Source organism: Leptopilina boulardi, unplaced genomic scaffold (assembly GCF_019393585.1).
Source record: "Leptopilina boulardi isolate dan_hultmark-lab unplaced genomic scaffold, ZJU_Lbou_2.1 LbouV2_405, whole genome shotgun sequence".
NCBI lineage: Eukaryota > Metazoa > Arthropoda > Insecta > Hymenoptera > Figitidae > Leptopilina > Leptopilina boulardi.
Genome location: NW_026137980.1, coordinates 95,824 through 122,300, shown reverse-complemented (window position 1 = coordinate 122,300; position 26,477 = coordinate 95,824). Strand labels below are relative to the sequence as shown.

Sequence of the window (26,477 nt, the reverse complement as noted above, 5' to 3'; positions counted from 1 at the left end):
TATATTGATTATTCATTTCTTTAATTGCAATTTAAGCAATTTAGAATAATTTAATTTAATTTTCGATTATCTTTGTTGAAATTTTTGAATAAATTTAAAAATTACAAAATAAGTGGACATAACAAAAATTTTGATAAACATTATTTACCGATATATATTTATATTGTTTCATTTTTCGAAACTTATAATTGTTGATAAGAAATTAATCAAATGATTAGGTTTTTTTTTTTTGTTTTTGATAATAATCATTTGCAGGAGAGATTAGTATATTAAAATGATAGAAAGGAATCAAATTTGTTCTTTTTTATTTTACATGAAAATGAATAACTAAAAAAGTGGAAGATGAATGATTGAAATTTTTTTTCTCTTAATTATTACATTACAAGAAAATATTTGATTAATTAAATTTCAATTTTATTTTGGTAAAAATTAAATTACTTTTATTAAAAAGTAAAAATGGAAAGAAAAATTATTATCTCCAATAAATAATAGAAAAAAATATAAAAAAAAACCTAAATATAAAGAACAAAATAATAAGAAATTTCATTAATTCCCTTTGTAAAATTTATGTGGTAGTTTTAAAAAAAATATATATATTTTTACTTTTTTAAATTCTAAGACACGAATCTTTTCTTTGTCTAGGAATTGACGAATTGGCAAATATAAGAAGGACCATATTTGGTGTTTATTACGTGCTCGTGGTTCCAAATTTACTCGCTCTGAAGGAGTAGGAGACGGCGAATCATCTCTCGCTCTCATTCGTCTTATTATAAACTGCTCTCCAACCGAGCTTCTTAAAAGGTCTGAAATACATTATGAAAATAACTAATTATAATATTTTTCTTTCAATTTTAATGAATTTTTACGAAATTTTCCATTTTAGTTTATAAATTATTATTAATTTTAAAATGATGGCATTCTACTTTGTATTGTTTCATTTAGAAAAATTCAAAAAGAATTTTCTTCAATTTTCTTTTTCTATTTCTATTTCCATTTTTCTTCTAGTCGTTCCGGCTAAAATAATAGAAGAACATTTTTTTAGTTGCATATTCTTCAAAATTTTTATGAAATACATTTTTTTTATAAATTCTATAAATTAATAATAAATAAAAAATAAATTATTTATTTACTAAAATATACGGGCCCTTTATTATTATAAATTATTTTTATTCTAAAATATAGTAAAATGATTCTTCTTTCTAGGGAATTTAGTAAAAATTGATTAACTCTAATAATTAATCAATAATTAATTGAAATTTAGAAATATATTTTATTTTTTGGAATAAAACAAAATTTGTCAACAAATTAATTATTTATTTTTTATTAACATTGTCAGTTTCTTTTTGTTTTTCTAATTTTCAATTTTCCAATATAATTGCCTCTATTGAAATATAATTATTCGTACCTAGTAATTTATTGAATTTATTTTTTAATTTTTATGAATTAGGTAACATGTTAATTTTAAATAAAAAAAAAAAAGTTTTAATATAGAAAATTGTAAATTTATTTTTAAGTTGTGTTAAAAATTCTCTATTGTGTCTCGTTTATGAAAATTTATTAAGTTAGAGAGAAATTTTCCTTATTATTTTTTTTATTAAAATTAACACGTGGAAAAATGGTACATTTTATGACACACAAAAATTCGTCAAATTACATAACAAAATTTATACAATGCGTCGATAAACATTAGCGTTATTTAAATTTCATTGAAAGTAATCAATTTTAAAATAATAAATTCAATATCGATCAAGGAAAAGGAACGTAACAGTAAAACATGTTTTTGTTTATCATATATAATATACAATATATACAAAATTATTTAAACATTTTCCATTCTTATTAAAATTTTTTCTATTTACATAAAATTTACGTAAATTTACGCGCATTAACAATAAACAAAATATTTTTGTCGTTGTAAATTAAATTTTTCTAATTAATGTCAATATTTGTTTATTTATAATTTTATAAACAAATTATAATTTTTTGTTTTTCTATATAAATTATAATTTAGTTATTATTTATCTATTATTATTATTATTTATTATTTTATAATTTTTATTTTAAAAATTATAAAATTAATTTCCACAAAAATAATAATAATAATTTATCATTATTTATTATATTATATATTATTTATATTCTATGTTGAGGAGATTATAATCGCGATAATTTTAATACTTGTGTAGCATTTTACTATTATTGATAAATATATATCGTGTTTATTATGAGTTACACTAGAATCTATTAATATTGTATTGAAAAGTAGAAATTAATTTAATAATATATAAAAGTCAAAAAATTTAAATGAAAGATAACGATTAATTTATATAGAAAATATATAAAAAATGGTTATTTTTTTTTATCAGTTACAATCTGAAGAACAAGGTCCATTAAGGAATATTGAAGCACAAAGGAGTGGGGAAGTAGCATAAAAGTAACAGCTTGCCATTGAAAACACATTTACTTTTTAATAGTAGTGGGCAGTGTAGGACTTGAATACACCTTTATGAAGAGTGTTTTTAATTTTTCCATCACTGTGAAATTGTGACTTTTTTTTGTGTATAAATAATTTTTCTAATTCTACAAATCTCGATTGGTTTCTTATTAAAAACAAAATCGAAATGTTGCGAGCGTAAGTTTTTTACAATTACTTTCTTTATTTTCTTTATATTTTAAAAATAAAATAAAAATTATGCTATTAAAATAATGAAATGAAAAATATTTTTACTTATATATTTAAATTGTTTTTAATTATTTTTACATTGCTTAATTTTTAGAGAAAAATTTCGTTTTATTTTTTTTTTATTTCTAAACAATTATATAAATAATTTTAAATTATTGACGATTATTATTTGCAAATTGTAAAAATTTAATTTTAATTTTATTAATAAATTACTATTGTATAATTATTATAGTAATAATGGAAATTTAAAGGTAAATTTTAAATGAAAGTAATTATAAATATTTGTTTTTCAAATAATAATGACCTTCTAGACTCTCAAATACTTTTTTTTATACAAATTTACAACAAATTGAAAAATTTGTACGAATTACTTAAATTGTAATTTATTTTATTTTGTATTTTTTTTTATCACTTAATTCAAAAGTGCAAAAAATTGTGAATAAGAAATAAATGTTTATAATATAATATAAATTTTCTTTCATTATTATTTACAGTCTGCTGATATTGGCAGTTCTTGTAGCAGTGACATTAGGATTTCCACAAGAAACTAAAGAATCAGAGACACCAGTAACTGAAACTGATTCGAAAGAGTGTTTGGAAAATGCGAGACAATTTTTAAAAAAAGTAAACGATGAACTTGGAGTCTGGAATAATAAAGAAGTAATAGCGACATGGAATTATGATAGTAATTTGACAGACGCTAATTTAGATGAGAAAATAAAAGTTTCGAGTCAAGCTGCAGCCTATAAAAAAGAATTGTGGGAAAAAGTGAAAAAAATTCCCTGGAAGGATATAAAGGATGAAGATGCAAGGAGACAATTTTCCAAAATTAGCAACATTGGAACATCCGCTTTATCCGAAGCTGTAATTATTAAATTTTAATTTTATTTCAATATTACATTTTTTTTTAAATAGAATTTCTTTAATTTATTTAAAGCAATTTGAAAAAAAATTGTAACTAATTTTTTAATAATTTTCAAACTACAAAAAAAAATTGCAAGATTATTATATAATTATAATAAATTATATATTACTAATGGTAATTACAGAAATTCGAAGAATATGAAAATATCACGAGTCAAATGTCGAAAATTTATTCAACTGCAAAAATTTGCGAACTAAGAAATCCAACAAAATGTGATTTGGCCCTTGAACCAGAAATCACTGAATTATTGGCAACCAGTCGTGATGCTAATGTTCTTAAACATATTTGGATTGAATGGAGAAAAGTTTCAGCTGAAAAAATGAAACCTTTCTTTCCTAGATATGTTGAACTTGGAAATGAGGCAGCACGTTTGAATGGATTCAATGATAAATCTGAAGAATGGTTAGATGAATATGAAGCCAAAGATTTTCAGGAACAAGTTGGTGAGAGAAATTATATTTTTAATTAATTTCAAATAATTTAAATATTATTAAGCAATTTTTTTTTTAAACACAAATATAAATTTTTATCTTTAAAACAATATTTCGGAATTGAGGAAAAAAAAAGATAGACATAATAATAATAATAATTTTTATATTTTTTTGAAATCAGGAAATTTTGTCAATTTGTTTTTTCTTTTTGTTGGTAAACAAGATTTTTAAAAAATTTATCCTCTTTTAAAATTTAACGAAAATGGTAAATAATATTTCATGTTAATAAACAAAATTTTTTTCTTTTTTAATAATAAAGTAAAATTTTCTAAATGTTTAACAATTTTGTGCTAAAATTAAAAGCCACTGATTAACTTTTAATTAGAGTTAGTGAAACTAAATGGAGATTTGAATGTACAAAAATTTATTTAAAAAGACACTTAATTTTAAAAACAAATTAACATTTATCGAATTTGTTTGAAGGATAAAGGAGGGAAAACTATTTTTCTAAATTAGTACAAAATAAATGTACAAAAATTTTTCCAAATCAATTATATTTGTTTTAAAAGATAAAAGTATTTTATACTTACTAAAAAATTGTTTTTAAAAAATTAAAAATTTTTAAAATGTGTCAAATATTTCAAAATGCATTTATTGATAGAAGTATATTATAATTTTATTTCAAAGAAACTAAATTTCTTTTTTTTTTAACAAATTAATATTATTAACTAATTAGAATATTAATTGTATAAATTGAAAAAAAGTTTTAAAAATCGAACTCAAATGTAAAAAGACTTAATTTGTTTGTCAATTAATTAAATGAAAAATTAAAATTTTCAATACATTTGACAAAAATTTATTTAAATTTAATAATTTCCGAATTATATAAGATGTTTAATTTTACAAAATTAACATTTGACGATTTTATAAGTGAAAAATTTGGCTTCTTATGCAAATAAAAAAATAATTATAAAATTGAAAATTGCAATTATTATACATATAATATTTTCAAAAAGTTATATTTCTTACGCCATTGAAACTTAGTGTTTTTTAAATTCAGAATTAAAAATTAATTAATAACAGAAAATTGTTTCGATTGTAGTTAAAAAATATTTTTAAAAAGTTTTTATTTTAATATTTATTATCATTTTAAATAACAGGTTCCGTTTAGTGTATTCTCCAAATAGGAACGCAAAATGAAAAAAAGAATTGAAAAATTTTAATTCTTGTGAATATCATATTTTTTTGTCTTTTTAAGAAAAGAAAATTTATTTCATAATATAAACGGGACAATTAATTAAATATTAGATAATAATAAATATTAATTTTTTCAAAATTCGTAAATAAAAATTATTTTCATGTTCGTAGGAACAATAATATATATAACTAAGAAAATAAAACCACAAGTATAGAATATATAGTTTGTAAGGTTATTACGTTCACAAACAGGGAAATTAACTACTACAACTGGAAAAATTTTCTATTCGTGTAAAATATACAATTTGTATACGTATAGATAACTAATATTTGCTTTGCATACGTAAAAGTAGTATTGCAAAAAAAAATTCGAATTTTTGTCTAAAAATTTCAATGCTTCATTTTTTTTTAAATAGAAATTTTTAAAATGAAACTGAAATTGAAATAAATGTAAAAAAATGTTGTTATAAATATAATTTTTTCTTTTAGAGACTGTTTGGAATGAAATTAAACCACTTTATCTTCAAATTCATGCCTATGTGCGAAGGAAGTTGAGAGCAAAATATGGAGATGCCATTGTCACCAAGGATGGACCAATTCCAGCTCATTTACTTGGTAACATGTGGGCCCAAACATGGGACAATATTGCCGACTTTACTATTCCATATGAGGGCAAAATGTTGCCTGACGCCACTCCAGCTATGGTTGAACAAAGTAAATAATGTTTTTCTCAAAAAAAAAAAAAATTATATTTTTTATTTATTATTATTTTTATATTTGTTATAAAAATATAATCTAAACCATAAGTTTAAACAATTTACAAAAATACATTTTCGAGGATGAACAGATACGATAAAAATTTGAAGAGAAAAATTTTATGAGAAATATATTTTTTTAAAATTTCATAAAGTAGAGAAAGAAAATAAAAAAAAATGTGAATTACTATTTTATGTTATCTTTCGTTTTTCTTCTTTATTGCAGAATACAATGCAGAAAGAATATTTAAATTGGCCGAAACATGTTTTGTATCAATGAATATGAGTGCAATGCCCGAATTATTTTGGAAAAATTCAATATTAGAAAAACCAAAAGATCGTGAAATGGTTTGTCACGCTAGTGCATGGGACTTTTATGATGGTAAAGATTTTCGAATTAAACAATGCACACGAATTACATCGGATTCATTATTAACTGCTCATCATGAAATGGGTCATATTCAATATTATTTACAATATAAGGATCAGCCTGTTGTTTTTCGTGAAGGTGCTAATCCAGGATTTCATGAGGCCGTTGGCGATGTTATGAGTTTAAGTGTCTCAACGCCTGATCATTTGCAAAAAATTAAACTTTTGGCAAATTATACAAGTGACGATAAAGCATCATTAAATCATTTATTTTTGAAAGGAATGGAGAAAATTGTCTTTCTTCCGTTTGCTTATATTATGGATTTATGGAGATGGAATATATTTAGAGGCGAAGTCACACCCGATCAATATAATTGCAATTGGTATGATAATAATAATGAAATTTATTATTGTTTATTTAAAATTTCAATTCTTTCATGAAAAAAAAAATGTTTTTGCAATTACGATTTAATTAATGTTAATAATTAAAAAAAAAATTTTTTCAGGTGGAAATTGTCACAAGATTATCAAGGAATAGAGCCACCAGTTGATAGAACAGAGCAAGATTTTGATGCTGCATCAAAATATCATATAATTTCGGATGTGGAATATTTGAGATATTATGTGAGTTTTGTCGTTCAATTTCAATTTCATCGAGCCTTATGCATTGAAGCTGGTGAATTTGATCCAAATAATCCAAAATCAAAACCACTTCACGAGTGTGATATTACGGACAGCAAGAAGGCAGGAAATCGAATGAAGTAAGTCAAATATATATATTTTTTATATAATTAAAATAATTAAATAATTTAACAAATAATTTATTAAATAAAAAGAAAATGTTTTTAATTCATTAATTTAATATTACAAAAGAATTTAAATCGTCAATTTTAGAAATTTTTTAAATTCTAATATTTTATCATCAAATTTGCTTTTGACAATTTTTGTCATCAAATGTAAAATTGGTTCAATAACAAATTATTATGCAGTTAATAATTTTTTTTCAATAGTAAATTATTAATATTTTTAATTTTTTAATTAATAAATATTTTACTAAATTTCTATATGAAGAAATTATTATATTATTTATTAATTTAAAAAACATTTTTTAGTAAAAAAATATTTAAAACCTTTATGTCACATATTTTTTAATTAAAATAATTAAAAAAAATAAAATTAATTAAAATTTGGAGTTTTTATGATAATTTTCAATGTAAAATTAGATTTAATTTCTTGACTAGAGAATTTTCAAATATAATCAGACTAATTAATTATTATTTTTCTTTTTTTAATGACAAATTTTATCTTTAAATATTTCAGTGAAAATTTTTGCCGTTATAAAAATAGTTAATTTCTTTTATCCTAATTTTATTCATAAATTAAAATTTTGTTTTTCAAATTTTTACCAGTAAATTATTGTTTATAGAATAAAGAAATTATTTCAGAATTTCTTGTAAGAATTAGAAATTCATAAACAAAAAAAAGGAAAAATGCAAAAATAAAGAAAAATTTTTGTTTTTTTTCCTTTTTCTTTAAATTTGTTCAATTTCCAAAATTTCTCTGATTTGTGACTAATTTTAATATTTTAATTTTTGTTAAAAATGTCTAAAAATAAAATTGAATAATATAATAAAGAAATTTTTTTTTGATTTTTAGGGCAATGTTGAAATTGGGATCATCTAAACCTTGGCAGGATGCTATGGAGGTATTGACAGGTCAACGAAAAATGAGTAGCTCAGGTCTCTTGGACTATTTCAAGCCTCTAATGGATTGGCTCACTGCTGAAAATAAAAAAACCAATGAATATATTGGCTGGAAAAGCAGCACCAAACGTAAGTTTAAAAAAAAAAAGTTTTCTTTCCCCGAAATCTAGAAATAAAAAGTAATTTTTCATTTATCAATAAAAACAAATGATTTATTTAACAAAAAATAAATAAATTTTTAAATAAAAAAAAGTAGGTAATTCAATAACAATTGTTTTAAAATAAAAATTTGTTTTCAGAATGCGTGCAAACCAGAGGAGAACTTGTCTAATTCTGTGATAAATGTAACAATTCAATAAATAAATCATTTATTTTGTATTGCATTGATAGAATGATCAAAGACATGAAAAAAAAACAAAATTGCGTGATTTCACATCGAAAACATTCCATAATACAATAAAAAACATCACCTTTCATTTTATCCGCGATTATTGCATAAACTTGTATTTTTTTTAAGTATCTAACAAATAAAAAAAGAAATTCGAATGATTCTTGATGTTTTTTTTTGTCTGTCAAATATTTTTCACAAGAAAAAAAAAACAATGATTAAAAAATTTATTTAAATCTATTCAAAAAGAAATTTTTTCTTTTTTCGAATACTCATTTAAATAGTATAGATATGGAAAAATTTGGAATAAACAGAATAATTCAAATTATTTTCAAAAAATATTTATTATTTGACACAAAAATTCATTGAGAATAAAACAAATTATCACAATTAGCGCATAATAAACAAATCAAATAAATAAAAGAGACGATGATGATTATAATATTATAATAATATCGAAAATAATTGCATACATGATTAAAAAAAAAAAAAAAAAAAAAAAATGAAAATATCAAAATAGAAGATAATTTTATAAAGAGAATATATCCTAAAAATTTGTTTTAAAAGAATGCAAAAAAAATTTTAGGAATCATTGACAAATTTTATCCTTTTTTTGTTTTTTGAAAAAATGAAAAAAATTTTTCGTTCACTTCTTGTTATTTAGATTTTTATTTTGCTTTTCCTCGACCTTTCCCTCGTTTCGGTTTATCATCATTTTTCGAATTCTTCTTACTCGTGGACGGTTTATCTTCATCTTTTGAAGAAGTTTTCTTACTTGCTGTTGCTTTCTTCGTCTAATTTTTTAAATATAATATATTATTTGTTTATTATCATTTAAGAAAATTTTTCATTTTACAAAATTAAAATTAATGTACCTATTTCAATTTAATTATATTAGAAGAAAAATATAAAAATTTTTAATTACCTTCATCATTTTCGAAACATCAATATCATCTTCCTCCTCAGAATCCGCAATTTCTTCATCTTCTAAACCTTCCAATTCTTCGTCCTGTGAGGCTGTGGTTTTCTTCTTTTTACTTACAGTGGCATTCAATGCGTACGCACCAGTTGCAGCATTTTTATTATAAGCCCTTGTAAATGCCGATTTTACCTAAATATTACGATTATGTTTTAAAAAGTGAGAAATTTTTTTAAAATTCGAGTAAAATGCCTTCGATTAAATGATTTTTTCCCTAAATAATATAATATATAATTTTTCAAAAAAACATTTTCAAGGATTTATCAATTCTACTGGAATAAAAGAAAATAAAAAAAAATTATTCCTGTGAATATAACAATGAAAAATATAATTTTCTTATTGTCGATTAAAATTAAAAGGTTACTTTTGACATCAATAAATATTGATTTTCGACAGGACAGAAAAATGACAATTTATTAACCCATATATATAATTGAATAAAATTTTTTAAAATAATTGCAAATTTACGAACCTTTGTTTCAACGAACTGCATTGGATTACGACTTCCAGGCCATAAAGAAACTTCCAATATTGAATCAAAATCATCCCTAAAGCGAAAGAGTACATAAAAAAAATGTTTGACAATGAAAAAAAAAGAAAATAAAATAATTTATGATAATGATTTACCACAACTTTATAATATTTAATAATTAATTAAATTAATTATTATATTATATTTATATAATAGTAATAATTAATAAATTTCAATAATTTATTTTCAAAGAAATAAAAATGAAATAAACCTTGATAAATGATATTGATTCATAACATCGATAGATGTTTCAACATCTTCTTCAATTAAAGGTCTCGTGATAGCGTTTCTTAATTGAGGTAGATAATCCAAATTCATTGCTTCTTTACTTGCTCCTGTCGTTGTCCGAGCGTGAACCGTAATTTCTTGCAATAATCTAAGAAGAAAATTCATTTTTTTATGTTTGTTTTTAAAATTTATCTTGAATAAATTTATTTTCAAAAAATATATACAATTCTCACCTATCCATTTTATTACGTTTTGAATTTCGTCCAAGCCATGATGGAAATGTAATTTGACCGGCCACATAACCGGACATTAAAGAACCAGGAATCACTGACGAAAACATTGCTTGAGTTGGTAAAAGTGACCATGCGCCATTACCACGAATTGCATTTTCAATGAGATCGCCAATACACAAACTCTCAGCACTTTTTGCAACTCGCTCCAAAATTTCGTTCCTCAAATAGTTAAAAGTTAAAATTATAATATAATTATTATAATTATAAGTTAAATTTATAATAATATTAATTAATTAATTAATTAATGAAAAACTTACTTTGGTGCTTTTGGAACAACGGAGAGATAATTTTCTTGAACAAATAATGGTGCAATACTGTAATCGTGGAAAAATAATCCACTTTTATCGTGAATATTCATATTTTTATGCTCGGATTCAGTGAAAACTTTTCGAACAACATCCCATGGTCCAAGTTTCATATCTTTATTTACAACTTTTTTATTGTCCGTTTCATCCTTACCCTCGACGTTTGCACCAAGTAATGCTAAATGATTTATTACTTGACGAATATCTTGATTTGTTGATTCAATTAATTGATTTAATTCCTCGGACTTGATTTTTATGTTTTCCTTGAAACACAACGACATCATTGCCCCCTAAAATTATAATTAATATTATATATTAATAATTTAAAAAAACAAATTTTTTAAATACAACTTTTAATAATTCAAATTGTTAAAAATAAAGTTGCTCGCACATTTTTACTAAATAATATTCTGTTTTTTTCTCCTTATTCTGTAAATTTTTGTTCAATTTCCAAAATTTCTCTGATTTGTGACTAATTTCAATTTTTTGTTAAAAATATCTGAAAATATAATTGAATAATTGTTTTTTTTTTTAATATTCACCCTAATTTGCTCAATCCTTGGTCTTTGGAAGCGAAGATCGAATGTGTAATTTGCCAATGTTCTCATTTTTGGATTATTTCTATCGTTACAAACGCAAACAATGGGAATATCCGTGGATTTAATTAATGCAATTAATTCCTGTAAACCACCACGATCTTCATTTCCTGCCATTCCATCAACTTCGTCCATCAGTAAAACATGATTTTTAGTTGATTTTTCCGTTTTATCGTCTACGATAGAAAAAATTCTACACTTTTTTTTTTGTTTTTTAAACAAACAATAAAGTAATCAAAAAGAAACAAAAATAAAAATTAATAAAAATATTTAAAATTTGAAAAAAATAACGTTTATAATAAACGATTTTTAGAGAAATAATTTTTTGCCTAAAAAATATTTCTCATAGTTTTTATTAATCAAAAAATTATTAAAAAAAAACTATTTTTTAGATCAACAATTTTATAAATTTCCGTGTTAAATAAAAATTGATTTCTAATCGTTGATTATAAACGTTGCGTACTGCAGCATCGTTATTTTTCTAAATTATTATTCCCTTTCTTTATTGTCCTAAAAAAGGGACGATACCAACAAAATTTTTGAAATAATAATTACCAAAAAGTCTCTATTAAATTTATTTTTAATAAAAATTTTCAATTTAATTAAATAAAAATAAAAATTCTTACTTGTGAAGTAACCCTTCACGGTTGTATTTGACAGTAAATCAGAGACTTCATCTTTTAATAATTTTTTACTCCTCGTGTCCGAGGCATTGAATTCAAGTAAATCAAAACCAAGTTCTTTGGTAACAACATAGACAGTTGTTGTTTTTCCAATTCCCGGTGGACCAGAAAGTAAAGCAGCTTTGAAAAATGATCCATCGTCATTTTTTGTCCATGGCGTTGGTTTCGATGGTTTTACTTTTGAGCTACGATTCTTGTACCAATTACTCAACCAAAAGTGAAATTTCTTTGCATTACTCTTGTCGCCCTGTTGACCAATTAATTGTTTCATTGTTTGCGGTCGATATTTTTCAACCAAAGCATCTGTTTTTGTGAATGACGTTGAATTTGTCGATTCACTATTTTCCAATGTTTCAATTTTTTTATTCTTTTCAATTTTCTCCGTCGATTTATTATTCTCACTCGTTTTTTCGTCTTTTTTCTCATTTTTACTTTCTTGATTTATTTCAATAATTTTCTCCTCTAATTTTTCATTTTTATTTTCATTTTCAAATCCATTGGGTTTATTCTTTTTTCTCGGCGGTGAAATTGGATGAATTGGCTCGGGTTCTGGTGATTTTGGACGTACATGTCCTTGTGCTTTGCTGTGAGATTTTATAATATTTGTACTACGTCCAGCTGGTCGTGTACGAATTAAATCAAATAATTCATCTTCCGATATTATTGGCACTTTTAAACTCTCGGCTTTACTTAATTTTGAAGGACCAGGTTGATCGCCACAAATTACATAATCAGTTTTACGTGAAACTTGATGAAGCATTCGACCACCGTATTTTTGTATTAATTCATCAGCCTCCTCACGTTCAAGTGAATCGAGAACACCAGTTACTAGAAAACTTAAACCAGCGAGACAATAATCAGCGCCAATGGGAATTTCTTTTGAACCAGGATTACGTGCACCACCTCGATGTAAAAATTGTTGATAAAGTGCCGAAGTTTGTTTTTTCTTTTCAATTATTTCCTCAAACATATCGGAGGATATATCAAATTTTGCTTTTTTTGTACTCTTCTCACTAACATCAATTTCCAATTTACTGTGAGTTTTATTTGATTTACGTTTTATGCCCGTTTTTGAATCTTTATCAATTTCCAAATGCTTTTTCGGTGATTTTTTTTCTTTCATTTTTTTCGGCAACAAATCCGATGGTTTTTCTTTCTCGATAACTGAGAAATAATTCAAATTTCGTTAGAATTTGTGCAAAAAAAAATAAATAAATAAATAAAAAATTTATTTTCCAATAAATGCCAACCTTGATTTTCATTGTTCTTTTTTAAAGTGCCACTGACTGAATCAATTTTTTTCAATTCCTCTGATTTGACGGCAGCTAAACTTTCTTCAATTGCCAATGATTCGTCAATAGCAAGAATTGATGAATTCATATCATCATCGTGAAATTCTAATTCCTAAAATGTAAAATTTTAAATTAATAAAATTGAATAAAAAAAAAAATTCAAAAGCCAAATAAAAAAAAATTGAATTTTTCACACACGGTTTTGATTTTCTTGTCAACTTTTTTAATTTCCTTTGTTTCCTTTGGTTTTTTGACAATTTTTGTCGCAGCTTCCCTTTTTATTGGACCTTTACCAAATATATCGGATGCCGAAACATTTTTATGATTTTCTGTTATTTTTTTCTCTGTTTTTTTATGTACCTCCTTCTTAATTGGCTCTTCATCCTCAGAATCTGACAATACATGTTTCCTACGTTTTTTCTCTACAACCTGAATTTTAAAAAATTCCAAATTATATAATTTGCAAGTTCTTTTTTTTTTTTTTTAATAATTTAATTCTAAGAATTATAAATTAATTACACAAAATTGTAGAAATAAAATTATATCTCCATTAAGAAAAATTCTTATATTTCAAATTTAATTGTTAAAATTAAAATTGATTAATTAAATTTATTGAAAAACAAAAATATAGAAATAAAATAACATTAGAGTATAATAATATAAATTAAATTAAAAAATATAGAAAAATCAACCTTTGATTTTTTTGTAATTTTCGAGGATTTTGCATCTTCTTCGTCAGAGGAAATAACTGGTTCTTTTTTTGGAGCAGTTGTTTTACTGCCAATTGGTTTGAAAAAAGATCTGATATCCTAACAAAAAAAAATTCGATACTTTAGTTTTTTTTTTTTTTGTATAATTTATCATTAAAACAATTTGTTTCTGTTAAGGAATAAAATTAAATTTTGTAAAACTATACCAATTAAAAATATTTTTAAACTAATTGTGAAAAGAAATTAAAATTAATATTTTCTAGAAAAAACTAAATTATGTTTTTATTAAAACATATTCTCTCGAAAAAAAATTGTAAAAATGATCTAGTAGAAAAAATTTTGTCACTAATTACTTATTAAAAAAAATAACTATTGACAATGTAATATTTATAAATATATATATATATATTTAATATTGAAAGTATTTCCTAACCTCAAAGAAACAAATTGAATTTCAAATAGAATTTAATGTAAAATATAAATTGTCAATACGTACTTTTGACATATTGTTTTGTTACAAAACTGTACAACTTTATAAAAATACTTATTTCACGCGTTTTAAATATAAAAATCAATATCTACGTTGTATTTGTCACAAGGAGATAATATATGACACAAAGTTATCAGTGATTTTGTATATCACATGCCGCCTAAATTGTAGTAAATAAAAGTGGCGGTATATTTTTGTCGCGTCGGTAATAGAAATATCTGCGTGATCTGCGCATAATTTACCACCTGAGTCAGGGTTGGGAACGTATAATACTCCATGGCAATCAGATATGCAACACGTGGTGGAAACACGTGCGTTAGAAAAGGAGAAAAAAGTGTAGGCAAGTTATATGTATGTATACGTATTTAATGTATATTCAATGTATATTTTCCGGTGTGCTTCAAATTGAATTCTAGTCTCCATATTGTTTATTCCTTGTTTTGTACTCCTGTTATTGTGCGCGCACGTTTGTGTGATTCGTGAGATAGTAGTGGTTTTCATTTGTTTGACACGAGATTTGAAGATTTTTCGTAATTTGTTTTATTAATATTTATGTAATTGAAATTAACATTAAAGTGAAAGTGGTTATAGTATCTGCGTGCTGTAGGAAAAAAAAAATATGCAAAAGGTGTTTCTTTTCACGAGTGAGTACATATTTTAATATTACTAGCGCCTCCGCTTCTATTCCTTTGTCCATTCAATTTAATTTTCAATTTATATGTTTCATAATTCATTACAATTATTTTATTAAATATTTAATAATATTGTTAACAAAATGCAAAAAAGGCATGTAATTATAGAGAAAGTTTCAAACAGAAAAATAATAATCTACTATATTTATAAAATTTGTCTGAAAATAATAATAAAATTGTTGAATAATTTTTTTCTAAACAAAAAACACTTTTTTATTCAAGGTAATATTATTTTCATAATAATTTAATTTATTGCAATTATTTTATTATAATTTAATATATTTTCATTATTTTAAAAAAGCGCGCGTTATTTTGTCTTGGGCCGCAATCAGGTGATTTCAACTAAATGTAGGTTATGTTCGTTTCTGATTCATAAAATCATAACGCAGCTGCAATCGCATTTACAACAAATAAATGCTTTGCAAGTGTACATTTATTAAAAATAAGTAAGTTATGCAAAATATATATGTGCTGGAACAATAATTTAAGGTGATTTTCATAAAATGAATATTGATTTAGATGCTCTGGAAAGCAAAGTTCATTTTTTCTACTACTTCGTGATTTTTTCTTACATTCGATTTTTTTGACCATCGAGATATTTTGATACATTTTCATGAAAGTATTATGATTATTATTGAAGTGTCTAATTTTTAGGTTATGTTTTGTTCTTTTTACATTTCATACTGCAATATTTACATAAAAAGAAAACATATATATATTTTATATAATTTATGCATACTCTGATAACATAACCTTGTACACTTTGTCTTTGAAATTTAATGTGTTTGTGCTTTGCCAACTATTATAAACAAATTAAGTATTGTGAAAAAATAAGTAAAGGTGGAAGAGCTAAAAGTAAATTTTAGGAACAAATGTACTAATATATTTGTAAGAAAAACTATGAAAATGGTAAGAGTAGTGCAGCGTTATTATCCCTGCTTAAAAAGTTGGATAGAATTTGATAGAAAAATTTTTTAATATACTTTTCAATACGTTTTTTGAATCCGTTAATTTGTGCATATTGTATAAGATTCTATCAATTATTTTTGATAGAAAGTCTATCAAAACGAATACTTTTTTTTTTATAGAATTGGATACAAAAAAATTTAATACTTGTTAATATCCGTTCTTTTTGAATTCGCAAACTTTGTGTATATTGTATAAAATTCCATACAATATTTTGGATAGATTAATATTTACTTTAATTTGAGAGTATTACAAAGACTCAATAGTTGCGATTTCAAATAGCAGATGAGTTTTACTGGGAGTAAAAGTAATTCATTTGTTCGATTTAAAGAAATAACGTTCATTCTCATACGGTCGCGAATACAAATAATAAAAGACTTTACTCCCTGTCGTCTGTTATCTAAAAGCCCCATTTTCGTATCTGTGGTATAAAAAATATCCATTTGAATAGTTAGTAAAATTATTCCTATTGAAAAATTAATTTCAAAATAATTTATAAAAATTAATTTTCATTAAAAAAACATTATAACTAAACATAAAAATAATAAATTTAACACATATAGGGTAAATGCATTAATTACGGCGCGATTCGAGTCAAAACATATTTGAAATAGAAAATTCGACATTTCTATTGTATAAAGTCAATTTAAGATTTATTAAACTAAAAGCTTATGTTATTTATATATTAAAAAAAAATTTTAACTTTATAAAAATCGATCATTTAAAAAAATATGAGAAATTAAAACTATACCGTAATTTTCTATTACGGCGCGTTTGTATCAGTTTCGGTGACAAAAAATTACGTGTATTTTGAAGATACATTGCTCGCAGTAATTGAAGCCAATTTAAATTTTAAAAATGTTTCAATTACGACGAGGGAAAAAATTTGATCTCAAATAATTATAAATTAATAATTGTTTAAATGTGTATCTTTATTAGTTATTGTATCAAAAAAAGATTAAAATAATTTTTTTTAATTATTTTGCAACAGTTACATTAAATATACATAATAGGTAGTAATTAGGTTGTTCAAGTTGGGTGGGGAGAAATCCAAAATGGCGATTAAGCGGTGTACCAACAAACATAAGAAATGTACAGGATGAAGTCGAATTTTTTTAATATCTCGCTTAAATGAAATTTTGGAACCTAAGTGTATTAAGATTTTAGTTTCTATTTTTAATTACCTATTTAATGCTATAATAAAATTAATTAAACAAATAAAATCGTTTTTTATTATTGCATTAAATAGGTAATTAAAAATAGAAACTAAAATCCTAATACACTTATAGGTTCCAAAATTTCATTTAAGCGAGATATTAAAAAAATTCGACTTCATCCTGTACATTTCTTATGTTTGTTGGTGCACCGCTTAATCGCTATTTTGGATTTCTCCCCACCCAACTTGAACAACGTAATATGTAATTGCTATTTTTTATAAACACGCCGTAATTGATGCACTCGCCGCAATTGGTGCTCTTATCCTAGAATTTTTTTTAGTGTTTCAAAATATTTTCTTATATTATTATTAAGGGGTTAGTACCACATCTCACAAGTAACACTACCCAAGTGCCAATCGCCGATTGACTTGAGTCTTTGCGCATTTTTTAGAGGAGCTAAAAATATTTGATACGTACATTTTTATATCGGCAATGAAGATGTTTTAAGGGTTGAAAACAGGGGTTGAAAAGTCATATTTTGAGTGTCAAAATATACATATCATGATCATTAAAGAAAGTTTAATTAAAATAATTATTTCATTATTTAAAAAATTTTTGACACTTCTTTCTTCATTTCCTAAAAATTACTGCTCGGTAGAAATTACCGTTATAAACCTTTTTGAATGGGGTGAGTGAAACCTTTAACCCTTTAAGAACCAAATATACAAAATTTTTGCATGATTTCACAACCAATTTTTCAAAGTGATTTGAATCGCTTGAAACTTATTACTCGGGGGTTTTCGGGGACGCTGATTACGAATTCGATGTCAGTTTTTCAAAATTCAAAATGGCTGATCCAATATGGCGGAAGACATTTTGAAAATCAACTGCAATTTGATTGAAACTTGTTACTCGGGGGTTTTCGGGGTCGCTGATTACGAATTCGATTAAAAATTGGAAAATTGAAAATGTCGGATTTAATATGGTGGGCGAAAAATTGGGAAAGGGGTGATTAAAATTTCGTAACGAAACTCATGTAGAATAGGTAAAAAATAAAGTATCTTTGGATTTTGAAAAACTGACATCGAATTCGTAATCAGCGTCCCCGAAAACCCCCGAGTAACAAGTTTCAAGCGATTCAAATCACTTTGAAAAATTGGTTGTGAAATCATGCAAAAATTTTGTATATTTGGTTCTTAAAGGGTTAAAGGTTTCACTCACCCCATTCAAAAAGGTTTATAACGGTAATTTCTACCGAGCAGTATCTTTTAGGAAATGAAGAAAGAAGTGTCAAAAATTTTTTGAATAATGAAATAATTATTTTAATTAAACTTTCTTTAATGATCATGATATGTATATTTTGCCACTCAAAATATGACTTTTCAACCCCTGTTTTCAACCCTTAAAACATCTTCATTGCCGATATAAAAATGTACGTATCAAATATTTTTAGCCCCTCTAAAAAATGCGCAAAGATTCAAGTCAATCGGCGATTGGCACTTGGGTAGTGTTACTTGTCAGTGACTATTCTTAAATATTTTTTTTTATTACAAAATTTATTTTATTCACGGAGAGAAATAGATGGTAATGAAAAGAAACATGGCGGCGCATACACAGACGTTGCTTGAGTGTGTCAGTGCTCCAGTCAACAGCGCCAACACGAGCGAGTGGCCGTTGAATGAACTATGATAAAACACATTATTTTACTATTTATTGCTTTATTTTTATTATTTTTGCGTTAAGTTGTAGTAAATGAGTAGAACAGCGAGATTCCTTGTACCAAATTAAATCATTTCTCCCAAATTTTAACCCGAAATCATTTTTTATTTCTGAGAAAGTTTCAAATCATAAATAAACATCCTTTGCCCACATACCCTTAAAGCATTTTATTTTAATAATGTGGTAATTTTTAAAAATGATTAGGCTTTTACATATCTACATATTTTATTTCCCATTTTTTACATTTCGAGATATATCACGGTGAGCTTCGTTTAGGTTCAACCTAAACTGCATGACCCTTCTCAGGTTTTTTTTTTATATCAGTTCGGTGATGCCTCACGATCATTCTAAGACGAAAATTAAAATAATCGTTGGAGGGAAACTCAAATTATATTGATTTTTAAATTTTTTTTCTAGGTTATTGAAGATATTTTCATTAAAATACCGTTTGGTAAAATACTTATTACTTCAAAAGCTACAATTTAACATAAAAATAGATTATATATAATAATTAAACCATTTTGATACATAGAATTAAGAAAATGTTTAAAAATAGTCGAAAAAACTGAAATTTTTCTAATTCTTTAAACTTTACTCCTTTATTTAACGTTATTTCAATAAAGTCATGTAGAAGTAAATTAAAGTACATAAAATTTCCTGTACATTAAAAAAAACTCTTCTATCTATTACCGTTACAAAAATATGGTCATTTGAATTTTAAATTTAATTGATAAATAGTTAAAATTTAACATTAGGTCTAGATTATTTGGTAAAATTGTTTTCGCAGAACTTCATCTCAATTCCATAATATAATACGTATAAGAAGGTTTAATCTTGAACAGTTTCAAATTGAAAAAACTGATTTATCTCACTTACATCGAAAGTTACATTGGTTTAAAGAATGTCTATTTCTATAAGAGAGATTTGAGTAGTTTTTAAAAATCCGTTTATTTTGAAAAATGCAACATAATCATATTTAAAATATTTACTTTTTTAAAAAGTAAATATTTTCAAAAAAAAGTAATTTTTTAAAATAAACGAATTTTTAAAAACTACTCAAATCTCTCTTATAGAAATAGACATTCTTTAAACCAATGTAACTTTCGATGTAAGTGAGATAAGTCAGTTTTTTCAATTTGAAACTATTCAAGATTAAACCTTCTTATACGTATTATAATATGGAATTGAGATGAAGTTCTGCGAAAACAATTTTACCAAATAATCTAGACCTAATGTTAAATTTTAACTACATATTTATCCATTAAATTTAAAATTCAAATGACCATATTTTTGTAACGGTAATAGATAGAAGAGTTTTTTTTAATGTACAGGAAATTTTATGTACTTTAATTTACTTCTACATGACTTTATTGAAATAACGTTAAATAAAGGAGTAAAGTTTAAAGAATTAGAAAAATTTCAGTTTTTTCGACTATTTTTAAACATTTTCTTAATTCTATGTATCAAAATGGTTTAATTATTATATATAATCTATTTTTATGTTAAATTGTAGCTTTTGAAGCAATAAGTATTTTACCAAACGGTATTTTAATGAAAATATCTTCAATAACCTAGGAAAAAAATTTAAAAATCAATATAATTTGAGTTTCCCTCCAACGATTATTTTAATTTTCGTCTTAAAATGATCGTGAGGCATCACCGAACTGATATAAAAAAAACCTGAGAAGGGTCATGCAGTTTAGGTTGAACCTAAACGAAGCTCACCGTGATATACGACACTGAAAATTGACCTCCATGAAAATCATTTTCTTCCATAGGATCAAAAAAATTAAAAGATTTTTTCAAATATTTTAGGGGATTTATTGATAGGTATATATAAGAATTTAAAATGTGCAATAATATATTTGGTACTTAAAAGCTTTTTTAAAATGATTTAGTTTGTTTGGTCCTGTGAAAAAAATTTTTCGACACTGAAAGTCGAAACCATCTTCATGAAGGTGTCGTGACTTTTGCGGAAGTGATTTAACACTTAGATGGAATTCGGTAGATATATGGTATAAATTACACAGGCACATAAAAGAAAGAAAAATTCAATTGCCAGGACTGCCATATGGTAGATTTTCTTCCTTAAGGTGTATCTAAAGAAAAATTGCTTTTGAGAAATTGATTTCTATGGGAATTTACTCAATTTCTATATCTAAAGCTGAATTTTTGCTTCTTCTGAATGTAGATTTGGATTCAGTGACTTTAATAACATAAAAATTGGATATATAAAAAAAATTTTAAATAGCGGATCTACAATGGTGAATTTTTTCAAAAAATTGCTCGGATTTCTTTGAAACTTGCTACTCGGAGGTTTTTGGGGTCGTTGATTACAAATATGATGTTAATTTATAAAAACTCAAAATGTCGTATCCAATATGGCGGACAAAATAATTTCGAAATGAATGAAATCGATTGAAACTTGTTACTCGGTGGGGGTTTTCGAGGTCGCTGAAGACGAATCTACTGATGTTAAATTTAAAAAATTCAAAATGGCGTATCCAATACGGCTTACGATGATTTAGTTTGGTACAAGAAATCTCGCTATTCTTTTCAATTACTAGAACTTAACGCGAAAAGAATAAAAATAAAGTAATAAATAGTAAAATAATGTATTTAATCATAGTTCATTCAGTGGCCACTTGCTCGAATTGGCGCTGTTTACTGGAGCACTGACACTCTTAAGCAATGTCTGTCTATGCGCCGTCATGTTTGTTTTCATTTTCGTTTAAAAATGTCACTTTTTAAACATTATTTTTTAATAATTTAAATAAATATTATGTATTTTTTTCAAAATTTTAGACAAAAATCTTTTCTCATTTTAAAGTGAAATGTATAGGGGAGGATGGGGTAAGGATAGTTAGGTAAGACATTTTTGGATCTAGTAGCTAAAATTCAACAGGCATCGGAAAAAGAATAGTATCGTTCGAAAACCTGTTTATTTAGCAACAATTTTGTAATACATTATTTTGCTGTGGATTGCAATGCCTTCGAGATATTAGCGGATATTAGCCCCACTATTGGGGCAAGGATAGTTATCAAAATTCTTTTTACGAAAAATAATCAAAAAAAGACATTAAATTTGGGCTTTTTTTAATTTCATTGGATAAAAGCACCTCAAAACACTTCAAAGCACTACCAAAAAAATATTTTTGACATAAATAAATATTTAAAACAGTTAATATCTGAAACAGTGTTTTAAACAGAACTGAGACATTTTAGAAAAAACAGGATTTTCACAAATAAACACGTAGCTTCCACAAATGATATCGCATCAAGATCAAATTTGTCTTGACGTCTTTTGGTGTTAAAACAAGTATATATAAAGAATAGTGCCCTTTTTGAAGAAGCCGTATAGGCAATAGAACCACTAACTATCCTTGCCCCTTAACTATCCTTGCCCCATCCTCCCCTAGGTACTACCAAAACACATTTTCCCATACTAGGTCACGTGGGAGATTCCCACATACCCTTAAAGTCATCGCCGAATTTTCACTCCTTGAACGTAAATCGTACCGACAATTTCCGACGGTAATGTATATCCAATTTTTATGTTATTAAAGTCACTGAATCCAAATCAACATTCAGAAGAAGCACAAAATCCAGTTTTAGATATAGAAATTGAGTAAATTCCCATAGAAATCAATTTCTAAAAAATCACACCCCCCCCCCACACGGAAAAAATTAATTCAGTAGATTTTACAGAACTATCACGGAGTAGCGGATACAGCTCTTTACGAAACTGAGTGTTGTAAAATGTCACGAAATATTCAGGACAAACTCCAGAAATATTCAGTATAAACAACGAAATTTCTGTAGTTTATCCGAAAATATCCATCATATTTTACAAAACTCAGTTTCGTAAAGAGCTGTATCCGCTACTCCGTCACAGTTTTGTAAAATATACTGAATTAATTTTTTCCGTGCACCATGTTTGTAAAAAGAAAACACGAACTTTCTTTTAGGTTGGACTACGTTTTTCTCTTTAGATACACCTTAAGGAAGAAAATCTACCATATGGCAGTCCTGGCAATTGAAATTTTTTTTCTTTTGTGTGCCTGTGTTATATTATAGCCGATTTCGTTGTCCAAAAGTAACAACACTGTTTTCTTCATTTTTAAATTTAATTATTTTATGGTTGATAAAACTGTGAAATATGAAGCTGCTGAGCTTAAAATCTAAAAGATAAAAATACTTCTAATATTATACATTATAAAGACAAAAAAGTTTAAAAATATATATATTTTATTATAAAATAAATAAATATATATATATATTTTTAAAAAATGTTCATACCTTAACGAAAGTGTGATAAGACATGTCAAAGAATTTTCCTCCTGTTAATTTACACACCTTTTCAGATTTAATTAACATAATGTACAACATTTTTTTTGTCCTAAGTGATGTGTTATACCAATTTGAATTATAGCTGAAATTATTGTATATATTTTTTATTAATTTAATTAGAATCTATATAAAATAATTTTTCAACTATATATACGAATATAATATAAAAATTAAACAAAAAATAATAATTACTAAATATACCTAGTGTCTCAAATTATTTTTAACTTTATTACTTACATAGAGTTTCTAAATAAAGTGCTGTGATCAATTAATGTTTGACATTGCCAAAATTTATGGAAAAGTTGAAAAATCTCAACTAAAGTCAAGATCATGTATCTAACCATAATAGAGGAAGTATGTCGGTATTCAAGAGCCTTAAAAATTTATACCATTAAATTTACTATACATATTTTAAATTATTATAATAAATGTTTAATTTTAAACATTCATTTTTAGTTTATTGTAAAAACGTATGATATTATAAATAAAAAATAATTCTTACGCAAAATACTGAAAAACTTAAGAGTATCGTGTTTGAGGTAGTTGATAATAGTAGTCCTAAAGTAAAAGCCGAATTAACTTGATCTGAAAATCTGTATGATAAAATCCATTTTAATAAAATTATACTTTAATAATATAAGAAGATGATATCGATCATTCCGAGTCAAGGATTAAATAAAAGGGGCCGTGTACAAATTACGTAAGGGCCACAGGGGGGGGAGGGGGTGTATGAAATCCTTACGGACTCTTACGTGGGGGGAGGGTAGATGCGAAGATTTTCTTACGTAAGGCCATATATTAAAAAATTTCATGAAACTTGCGGGCAGTTCTGCCGGTAAACTTCTACAATAATATATGATCTAATAATGTTGAAAAATGTATTTTGTTCTCTACAGTAATGACTGTTTAACTATGTTAACTTTGTTTTAAATATAATTAAAAAAATTTATTAACATTAAGAATAAAACGTGTAATACATAACTTTAATTTTTGACCTATATTTTCTTTAAACCTTACGTAAGAAAGGGGGGGGAGGCTAACAAAATCTTACTTAACCTTACATGGGGGGAGGGGGGGTTTAAAATGTTTAAAATTGACCTTACGTAATTTGTACACGGCCCCAAAGATAAAAACATTATTCTTTACGTTTCAATGGCACAGCCATCCTCTTCAGAAACTGAAAGTTTATTACAAAATATAAAAAAATTTTTTTATAAAACTTTAAAACATTTGTAAAAAATAAAAAAATATTTCTTATAAAAAAATTAAAATTAAATGACTAAATTTACCTTAAAAAAAATGAAAACATTATTCAAAAAAAACTTTCTTTGACTAAGTAAATTTAAAAGTGATTAAACGTCTCAATTGACACGATTGCTAATAGACACTGATCAATTACAAAGTAGTATGAAGAAGCGTAGAGTGAAATTAGGTTCATTGACCTTATTTCAATAATGTAAATAGAGAAACGTCAAGGTATTATTAGACAGGGATAAAAGTTATGAATATTTTCTATCATTGAGAAAATGGAAGTAACAATTACTGAGATTTTGAGTGTCATCTTTTTTGTTTATTGCATTCTTTTGCAGATTAATATGAATCATTTCGGATATCAAGCGTTTGTTCTCATTTGATTCTCTGTCAAGAATTAAAAAGTTATACCAGTCAAAATCATGCTTTTTAGAATCTCTATGAGTAGCAGTGACACCAACTTTTGATTTTTTATGTTCATTAACGCGAACCCCCACCATTCTCTTTGTTTCACCAACATAAGATGCGGTACAATTTTTGCAATTTAATTTATAAACAACATTAGTTACCTCTGTTTTTTTGTTTTTGTCCTTACCCTTTCTGATCAAATTATGACTCATAGCATTGTTATTTGTAGGAATTTGTAGGAATTACAATTCACTCATGAAGTTGAAATTAATCATTCAATTAATTTTTTAGATGTTATGATAATTAAAGACGATAATGGACTCATTACTGACTGGTATAAAAAACCTACTTTTTCTGAACGAACAATAAATTATGATTCACAGCATCCTATCACTCAAAAAATTGCTATTGTTTATAACTTAATTGACAGAGCAGTAAAACTTTCAAATAAAAAATTTCATTCAAAAAACATTGAATACGTTAAAAAAGTTCTTCTACGTAATAACTACCCCACTGACTTTATAGATAAATACATTAACAAACGTATTTGTTCTCCCTCGAAGGCAAAAGTCTTCACGACAGTACCGAGGGTGGATCAAAGGGCTCCCAAGAAGGGTTGACGGGTTTTTAGTGGGTCGGGGCTGGTAGTAGTTCGCCAGCTTATTTTGTTTATTGTTCTCCTTTTTTTTTACCAACCCCACATAACCTTGGCATGCGGAAGCCAAGGTATCTGTAAACAGATTTCCCAATAGTCCCTAAGCAAAAAAAAAAAAAAAAAACGTATTTGTTCTATAAAGTCCAATACTCAAAAAAACGATGCAAATATTATTTTATACAAACGAACGCCCAAAGTCTTTTTACCGTATGTTCCTAATCTATATGAAAAAATGTCTTCAATGCTTAGTAATTATAATATTTTAACGATTCCTACAAATAACAATGCTATGAGTCATAATTTGATCAGAAAGGGTAAGGACAAAAACAAAAAAACAGAGGTAACTAATGTTGTTTATAAATTAAATTGCAAAAATTGTACCGCATCTTATGTTGGTGAAACAAAGAGAATGGTGGGGGTTCGCGTTAATGAACATAAAAAATCAAAAGTTGGTGTCACTGCTACTCATAGAGATTCTAAAAAGCATGATTTTGACTGGTATAACTTTTTAATTCTTGACAGAGAATCAAATGAGAACAAACGCTTGATATCCGAAATGATTCATATTAATCTGCAAAAGAATGCAATAAACAAAAAAGATGACACTCAAAATCTCAGTAATTGTTACTTCCATTTTCTCAATGATAGAAAATATTCATAACTTTTATCCCTGTCTAATAATACCTTGACGTTTCTCTATTTACATTATTGAAATAAGGT

The 26,477-nt window shown here is 25.2% G+C and overlaps 3 protein-coding genes across 4 annotated transcripts; 1 reads left to right on the top strand and 2 right to left on the bottom strand.

The window, feature by feature from the left end:
* Positions 1-655: 655 nt before the first annotated feature.
* On the top strand, positions 656-8,612 carry LOC127289306 (angiotensin-converting enzyme-like). 2 transcript variants are annotated; one of them, XM_051317160.1, is made up of 9 exons: positions 656-801; positions 2,367-2,632; positions 3,178-3,547; positions 3,733-4,051; positions 5,726-5,950; positions 6,218-6,743; positions 6,867-7,121; positions 8,017-8,192; positions 8,363-8,612. In XM_051317160.1, exons 2-9 carry the CDS (start codon positions 2,622-2,624, stop codon positions 8,392-8,394), a joined length of 1,914 nt encoding a protein of 637 aa, XP_051173117.1. In that variant the 5' UTR covers positions 656-801; positions 2,367-2,621; the 3' UTR covers positions 8,395-8,612. The 2 variants fall into 2 exon arrangements, with proteins under 2 accessions (XP_051173117.1, XP_051173118.1); XM_051317161.1 differs by lacking the exon at positions 656-801 and having other exon boundaries at positions 2,287-2,632.
* On the bottom strand, positions 8,456-14,733 carry LOC127289303 (replication factor C subunit 1). Its single transcript, XM_051317156.1, has 12 exons — positions 14,566-14,733; positions 14,052-14,168; positions 13,558-13,788; positions 13,318-13,471; positions 12,011-13,231; positions 11,331-11,560; positions 10,741-11,078; positions 10,424-10,642; positions 10,174-10,338; positions 9,903-9,978; positions 9,377-9,562; positions 8,456-9,245 (listed from the first exon to the last, which is right to left on the bottom strand). The coding sequence occupies exons 1-12, from the start codon at positions 14,572-14,574 to the stop codon at positions 9,120-9,122; spliced, it is 3,072 nt and encodes a 1,023-aa protein (XP_051173113.1). The 5' UTR covers positions 14,575-14,733; the 3' UTR covers positions 8,456-9,119.
* Positions 14,734-23,028: 8,295 nt separating this feature from the next.
* On the bottom strand, positions 23,029-23,811 carry LOC127289316 (odorant receptor coreceptor-like). Its single transcript, XM_051317172.1, has 3 exons — positions 23,681-23,811; positions 23,393-23,525; positions 23,029-23,274 (listed from the first exon to the last, which is right to left on the bottom strand). The coding sequence occupies exons 1-3, from the start codon at positions 23,785-23,787 to the stop codon at positions 23,224-23,226; spliced, it is 291 nt and encodes a 96-aa protein (XP_051173129.1). The 5' UTR covers positions 23,788-23,811; the 3' UTR covers positions 23,029-23,223.
* Positions 23,812-26,477: the final 2,666 nt, after the last annotated feature.

Bases quoted from the DNA above. Each gene is read 5' to 3' on its own strand.
- LOC127289303 (XM_051317156.1), bottom strand. The intron at 13,472-13,557 runs GTGTGTGAAAAA...TTTACATTTTAG, and splicing joins TTGACAAGAAAATCAAAACC to GAATTAGAATTTCACGATGA. The intron at 11,079-11,330 runs GTGAATATTAAA...TTATAATTTTAG, and splicing joins CAAGGATTGAGCAAATTAGG to GGGGCAATGATGTCGTTGTG.
- LOC127289306 (XM_051317160.1), top strand. The intron at 3,548-3,732 runs GTAATTATTAAA...TGGTAATTACAG, and splicing joins CATCCGCTTTATCCGAAGCT to AAATTCGAAGAATATGAAAA. The intron at 6,744-6,866 runs GTATGATAATAA...AAATTTTTTCAG, and splicing joins GATCAATATAATTGCAATTG to GTGGAAATTGTCACAAGATT.
- LOC127289316 (XM_051317172.1), bottom strand. From the start codon at position 23,787: ATGGTTAGATACATGATCTTGACTTTAGTTGAGATTTTTCAACTTTTC. The intron at 23,526-23,680 runs GTAAGTAATAAA...CAATAATTTCAG, and splicing joins ACTTTATTTAGAAACTCTAT to CTATAATTCAAATTGGTATA. The intron at 23,275-23,392 runs GTATGAACATTT...TTTATCTTTTAG, and splicing joins CTTATCACACTTTCGTTAAG to ATTTTAAGCTCAGCAGCTTC.